This window comes from Lactuca sativa, chromosome 6 (assembly GCF_002870075.4).
Source record: "Lactuca sativa cultivar Salinas chromosome 6, Lsat_Salinas_v11, whole genome shotgun sequence".
Classification (NCBI taxonomy): Eukaryota; Viridiplantae; Streptophyta; class Magnoliopsida; order Asterales; family Asteraceae; genus Lactuca; species Lactuca sativa.
The window spans coordinates 144099498-144106739 of record NC_056628.2 but is presented as its reverse complement, the minus strand read 5'-3'; the positions used below and the strand labels follow the sequence as shown (position 1 = coordinate 144106739).

The following is a 7242-nucleotide window of genomic DNA, read 5'->3' as shown; positions in this document are numbered from 1 at the left end:
CTTTTCTTGAAGTTTTTTGGTTGTTTGGAGAAGACATTTGAAACTAGAGTACAAAGGGTTTAAGAGAAATAATTGGAATCCTAAAGGTTAGATTGTGGTAAAAATTGAATGTTGATGTTAGAATTTATACTAGTTAAAAAAAATTGATTTTTTTTTTGGCAAAAAACAACTAACCGCTTGTGTTCATTAAAGACACCTCAAACATCGTTGAGGCTTGCCAATGGCCATTCCCTTTATCTTTAGTGTAAAAAAGTTCTTGCACGTAATCCAAGAAAAATGTTACCAATAGTTTTTCTAACCGCTTGTGTAATGTTTGTGCATCATCCCTCTTTAATCTACTTTTTGAATTTTGTTATCTATATTTCTTTTCCTTAATTACAAAAGGAATTATTTAGTAATCTTGTATGCTTAGAATGTTGATCCTTTTTTTTTTAATTAATTTTGGTGCACTTAGTTTTTGAATATTATCAGAATAATTAATAATTAAAAAAAACGATGAAATAAAACCAAAAAAAAAAAGCAAAAAACCAAACACATAACTAAAACCATAATTTTTCAAAATCTTAAAACCAAAATCTTTGGTTTGGTTTTATCAAAAACCGAAAGCCACACGTATCTAACACATAACTATGGACAATTTAGAACAATAATCTTTTATTGTTCCTTAATGCTTAAACATGCAAAAAAGCATACTAAATTGTTGCTTAATGTCCCACCAATGCCACCTGTCAAGGAGAAAAAAAAATTAAAGAAAAAATAAATTACAGAGAAATAATCCCTGTTGTATAGCGAAAATTTCATGTTCAAGTTTCGTTACACTCATTGTAACAAAACCGAAACAGGGACTGAACCTGCATTTTCACTATACCACAGGGACTATTTTTGTAAAAAAAAAAGTTTTCCATTAAATGACCTGTTGGCGTCCCGAAGCCAAAACCGCTTGAATTTTGAGCAGGTTGAGCCAATTGAAAAGGCATTGAAATTGAAACGAAAGGCTACATTGATATAAGCAACAAAAGTAAGATTTTAGAAAAAGTAGTTAAATTCTAAACAATAACATTATGGGTAAGAAAATAAATTACATCATTGAAAGGAACTAACTCACAGTTGTCTGATTGAATCCCAAGTTTCCACCAAATGCATTTGACTGACCGAAAGCCGGAGTACCCTGCCCGAATGATGGGGCAGTCTGCCCGAAGAGAGAGCTTGCTTGGGTAACTGCTGGTGGAAAGGTAAAAGGGTTTGATTGTGTGTTGTTGAATCCCATTCCACTAGAAGTCTGACCAATCCCTGAAAAAAAAAAAAAAATTAAAAGGATAAGTTGCTAAGGATCAATGAAATCACAAAGGAATGGAATGGATGATTACATTCCTATGTGGAAAACAAACAATGATGATGATGATTATTAATTACCTTTATGTCCTTGTTGATAATCTTCCCATCTAAGTTCTTCATGACTTTTCTCTTTGAATGCAGGCATTGCGGATATTGACACTAATTTTACAGCAGGGTGGGTCCCACCACCATTGTCTTCCTCAGGTGTTTGAGCATAATGAGTTACTCTACTTCCACCACGTTGACCACCAAATGATGTTTGACCAAAACCACAACTCCCAAATGCTGGTGTTGTCGCCTCAACACCTGCATTTTTTTTATTAAAATGGTGGTAATTTTTTTTTTAAAAAAAAAAAAGAGTAATTTACTAAAAAGATACTAGAACATAATAAAAGATAATTACAACCCAACAGAAATCATAAAGGCATGTTTATTATTTTAATTTTCCTTCAAAACTATATCTAATAGGCTTTCTGTAAAGGCATGTTCATTATTTCAAGTAATCAATTAAACTAACTGACTCTAAAAATTCATTTTTTCTAAAAAACCAAAACCAGATCATTAAACTTACGATTATTATTATTATTATTATTATTATTATTATTATTTTTTCCAGTTTTTGGTTTTTCTGCACGCATCAAATAATGATTTTTATTCCTTTATTGCAACGGAAAGTTCTAGAACCAATGAAAAAATCAAGTACAAAAGAAAATGTACCAAAACGTGAACTTTGCATCCCAAGCGGTGACGTGGCATTACCAAATGCTGACATGGACTGACCAGATACTGGACTTGACCAAAAACTAAAAGGCAAGCTAGTGGCACCAAAAGGAGAGCTACCAAATACAGGAGTAGATGTGGACTCAAAAGCGGATGCTGATGTGGCACCAAAAGAAGAACTACCAAAGGCGGCTGCTGATGTGGCACCAAAAGGAGAGAAACCAAATGCAGGGGTAGATGGGGACCCGAAGGCGGATGCTGATGTGGCACCAAAGGCGGATGTTGAACCGGCACCAAAAGAAGAGCTACCAAATGAAGGGGTAGATGTGGCACCAAAGGCGGCTGCTGATGTGGCACCAAAAGGAGAGCTACCAAATGCAGGGGAAGATGTGGACCTGGAGGCGGATGCTGATGTGGCACCAAAGGCAGGGGTGGTTGAAGTCCAAAATGTTGGGGTGCTTGGAGTGATAAAAGAGGGTTGACTTGAAGCTCCAAATTGAGTTGACCCAAAAAGATTGCTTCCAAAGACTGAGGGTTTTTGACTGGATAAGGATTTGCCTGTAATTTGGATTAGAAAAAATAAATAAATAAATAAATTCATTCGATAAAATAAGAATAAAAGACTATCAAATTGAAGTTTATAATCTATAGACTATGAGAAAGATTATAATAGAAAACCGAAATTTTAAATTTCGTTTGGTTTTTGTTGTTATGGAAACGAAGAAAAAGATAAACAAACTGAATAACCAAAAATCAATATTCAATTGATTCTGTTACCTTTTACTTTTCTAGTTTTTTTCCAAAAAAGAACCCAAAAATCAATACTATGGAAACTAAAAAACCAAACTACTTAGATAGATGTGCTTACAATCAAAACCAGAAGATGAAGCACCAAAAGCTGGGGTTGATGAAGCTCCAAAAGAAGGTGATCATGAACCACAAAATACTGCTGAAGAATACCATGGAATCCAAATTAGACATGTCATAAAACTAAATTAGTCGTTCACAAGAAGGATCAATATGCAAGTAATTAGCCAATTTACCCCTAGATTTTAGCCGATGTTGCACGAACAGATAATATTAGAATACATAACTAATAAACAAGCATATCATACTTTTATAAGTTATATCATATGAAATCTACACAAAAAATCAGCCATTGAAGTACATATATATGCAAATTGGCAAATGGCACTTGCCAGAAATCCCATAAATAAAAAACTAAAAGACAGATGCATTAAAGAGGCAACAAAAGGAATGCGCATAAATAGGTTCAAAAGGGAGAAGAAAAGAAACTTACAGTTGCTACAGCCAAACATAGTTGCTTCCTGTAAGTCCAAATTCTGTGAAAACATCAGAGATATGTAAAAATTGCAAAACACCTTGAATGAAGGAAACGAATAACTACATGCTGATGAAACCAATCGATCAATGGGTTATGATCGTACCTATAGAGAGGTGGAGAGACGACGGCGATGATCGTGAACCTGCAAGATTATGGAATTGCGTCGCCTTCGACTGGCAGGAGAGGGATGGAAACTGGAAAGAGAGACGATAGGTAACACCGGCAAAGGTAATTATCGCTTTAAAAGCTTAAATCAAAAGCTTTTTTTTTTCAGCTTAAATCACACGCTATTTATATTACAAAAAATATATATGTACCTTTTTTTGTTAAGGGAAAATGCCGGGTAATAATCTTTTTATAAGGGTTAAAATTTATTTTAACTTAAAAATGTATGAAAGGTTGATATACCATTGACAAATGTATGAAAGTTGAGTTTGACCAAGAGTTGACTAACTTAAGTGGGACTTGGGAAGTGTCATAAAAATGGTGTGGAAGGACTAAATATATAAATACCAAAAATCCAGTTGCAAGACTTATGAAATGGTGGCCATTTTGCAAGGATTAAAAGTTAGGTGGCCAAATTCGAATAAGAAGAACTTGTTATTAGTCCCCATGCAACCCTCCTCCCTTTCATTATTCTTCATCGCGTTTTAGTAGCTAGAGAAAGGAGACATGGAAAATTTGAAGGGATTCAACCATTGATATTGAATTTAAGGGGTTATAAGTTCATAATCTTGACTTTGGAAGGAAATGGGATGATAATCAATCCTTAACATAGTTTTCATATAGTAATAGTTATCACTCAAGTATTTGAAGACCACCCTTTAAGGCATGTTTAGGAGGAAGTGTAATACTCCTTGTGTTGGCTTGAAGTTGGAGAGAAAAAACTCATGGGTCCCGAAATTATGAGAATCACAAAATGAGAAAATAAAGGTGATTCAAACTAATATGAAAAGTCGCACAAGATGGACAAATAAGTTATGCAAGTTTGAAGGAGATTTAGTGATGCTGAAAGAAGGAGATTTAGTGATGCTGAAAGTCTCTTTCATGTGAGTTACTTGAAAAAATACTTTGGAAATGAATAATTAACAATTCCTTTAAGTGACTTTAAAATGAAAGCAATAAATTTATAGAAGAATCGGAAGCCATATTAGAGATCAAGACCAATAAGTTAAGAAATAAAGAGATTGAACTAGTGTTAGTAAAATTGAAGCAGTCACTTGGATCAAACTTAACATGGGAAACAAATGGAGCCATGATGAAAAGATACCCTAATTTTATTGACTATGATATGCTTCTGAGGACATAATCATTTTAAGGGGTAGGTAATTATGATAACTAAAAATTTATGTGTGAAAAAGTAAGTATTTTATGTAGGTGTTTTGGTCATTATGATAATTTCTTGAAAATTCAGTCCTTTTTAGTCTTTTGTGAGTTGTGAATTTATAAGTTTATTTTTTAAAGTTGAAACATATGAGTAAGGATAGAATTGAAAGTAATGTGATAATTAGATTTTTTTTCATAAAATGATGCAGGAAACATTTTTGGAGTTCTGAATTTATAAGTTTATATTTTAAAGTTGAAACATATGAGTAAAGGTAGAATTGAAAGTAATGTAATAATTAGTTTTTTTCTCTTCATAAAGTGATGTAGGAAGCATTTTTGAAACCCTTAGGGGTTGTTTGTTTTTCTAAAAAACCACTTCTAACCACTTCTGGTTGTGTCGCGCAGACCACACGCACCACTTGGCATATCGCAACTATTTGTTTTTAAAAGACTTTTGACTTAAAAACTGTTATGTGTATGCTGCACGATGCATCACTGAACCTTTCTCTTCAAACTTCTTCCCAGCTTACTTTAAATGAAACTAGGGATGTATCCCCCGCGTTGCGGGGGTTAGACGGTATTTCTTTGTAGGCAGCAAATACAAATTGTTGCAAAGCAACCATCCAAGATTATGTCTGAACACATGACAATCAACAAAATTTAGTAAACACAAATAAAATCGAATTCAAATGTGCCACAACTACCTAATCGTCAAAAAAAGGTGTAATAGTTAGCACGAAATATCCTACACAAAAAATAGGTTCAAGCCCAAGAGGTGTCGATGTTATGATAAAATGCATGAGATTGGCTGACCACATTACATTTTTATCATGTTCAAAGAGTGCGTTTGCTCTAAGCTGCATAGTTTTATCCCATATTCCTGCAGATCTAGATAATGTATTTAAAGTCAACAAAGAAGAAAGTGAATAAAGAGAAGTATTTACAAGACCATCATGGCAAGTAAAACCAACAATTTTAGCTCTTCTAATATAAATTTTTAATTTTTTTGGTTTTACCAGTTTTAACGGTTCAACCGGACCCGTTTTTACAAGTTCACAACACAAATGGTTTCTTAGCCTCTAAGAACCGGATATGAACCAGCCAGTCCGGTTCGATTTTCAAAAAATGGCCCAAAACACAATCAACATCTCTCTTTGTTGTGGGTGTTTCACTATTTTCAAGATCAAAACCCAAAGAAAATGTAAACACATGCATCATTCAAGACATTTCCGTGTTACAAGAAGTAAATGCTAAAGACCCAACAAATAAAAAAACAATAATGTATTGTTCAAGTGAAAGATTGATAACTTGTGCTCCAATTTCTCAAAAACCAAGATTTAGATTTGACAAACCTTAAGAAATCTATGAAAAAAATCAACCAATCCTTATAATATGAGGCTTAGCCCCTTTTATGCACCAGAACCTCAAATATATAAATCGAAATCCATAATGTACCAAAATTACATGCCTTGCATGCAAAACAAAATAACATTCCAGATTTTAAAGAAAACAAAGAAGTAAATAATTATAATTCATAAAGTTACCTTTGACCCTTTTGGGCTATTTGCTGAAGACTTCAAACCTTCGCTTCTAGATGCATCGAGATTTTTCTTCAAGGAAGTGTTTTCATCATTCAATCTAAAAGTAAATGAAACATTGATCACTTGTAGAAGTCTCTAAAAGTAAAGGAATTTCATAAACATATATAAGTCCATCACAAAAATCCAAATTAAATTCATCCCACATCTGTAAGCTCTGGAAATATGTAAACATTTGAACCGATTAATCCCAAAATTCAAATCACCAATTTTATGGCATAAAAATTTGACCTAGATGGAAATATACTTGTTTAATATTTTCACATCTGTAAGCTCTGAAAATATATTACCATTAAATGGAAACTGTTTGTGATAAACACCACATCGAGTATAAAAACTGGAAAAATATGTGCTTTCTGGAGAAATCAACTCCTAACCATTATAGAACTTCAAATTTTGAATCGATTATAAATAGATACATAAACTTGTTTTATAATATGAAAACATAACTGAAGAGAGAAAACTAAGAAGGTATGTAGAGATGAGAAGTTTACTTGATTACATGTTATGATGAACGCAAAATTGAATGAATCCCAATTATTTGACTAATAGAATTGATTTTCAAATACAACTGAATAAATCATGATGCATTCAAAATTCATTCGAAACTAAATAAACATGAGCGTCAATACTACGTTGTAATCCTTTTTATTTGTGAACAAAAGAATCAAACATATTTGGATAGAATTAGGATAAATTAATCAACATAAACGTGAAGGGGCAAGAAAATAGAGAAGAATTTCAAAATCAAACCAAACGTCACATACGACACAAGACAGATGAACGAAAAATGAGATACCAAAAGTCTACATCGACTGTGCTTCTCCGATGTGGTTGAATATGTGGGAAAAAAAATCAAGGGTTATACAAGCCAAAAAAAAACTTCATTTGTTGGGGCTGCGCAACAGGAAATTGGAA

At 33.0% G+C, this 7242-nt stretch overlaps 1 protein-coding gene across 4 annotated transcripts; it reads right to left on the bottom strand.

The window, feature by feature from the left end:
- Positions 1–536: 536 nt before the first annotated feature.
- Positions 537–3653, bottom strand: LOC111890504 (nuclear pore complex protein NUP98A). 4 transcript variants are annotated; one of them, XM_023886611.2, is made up of 8 exons: positions 3504–3653; positions 3356–3398; positions 2924–3004; positions 2053–2613; positions 1414–1641; positions 1106–1290; positions 914–995; positions 537–725 (listed from the first exon to the last, which is right to left on the bottom strand). In XM_023886611.2, the coding sequence occupies exons 4-8, from the start codon at positions 2105–2107 to the stop codon at positions 655–657; spliced, it is 621 nt and encodes a 206-aa protein (XP_023742379.1). In that variant the 5' UTR covers positions 2108–2613; positions 2924–3004; positions 3356–3398; positions 3504–3653; the 3' UTR covers positions 537–654. The 4 variants fall into 4 exon arrangements, with proteins under 4 accessions (XP_023742379.1, XP_052620705.1, XP_052620706.1 ...); XM_052764745.1 differs by having other exon boundaries at positions 2924–3001; XM_052764746.1 differs by having other exon boundaries at positions 3356–3383; positions 3504–3616.
- Between the last annotated feature and the right edge of the window lie 3589 nt (positions 3654–7242).

Bases quoted from the DNA above. Each gene is read 5' to 3' on its own strand.
- LOC111890504 (XM_023886611.2), bottom strand. From the start codon at position 2,107: ATGTCAGCATTTGGTAATGCCACGTCACCGCTTGGGATGCAAAGTTCA. The intron at 1,291-1,413 runs GTAATTAATAAT...TTTTTTTTTCAG, and splicing joins TTATCAACAAGGACATAAAG to GGATTGGTCAGACTTCTAGT. The intron at 996-1,105 runs GTGAGTTAGTTC...ATATCAATGTAG, and splicing joins TGGGATTCAATCAGACAACT to CCTTTCGTTTCAATTTCAAT.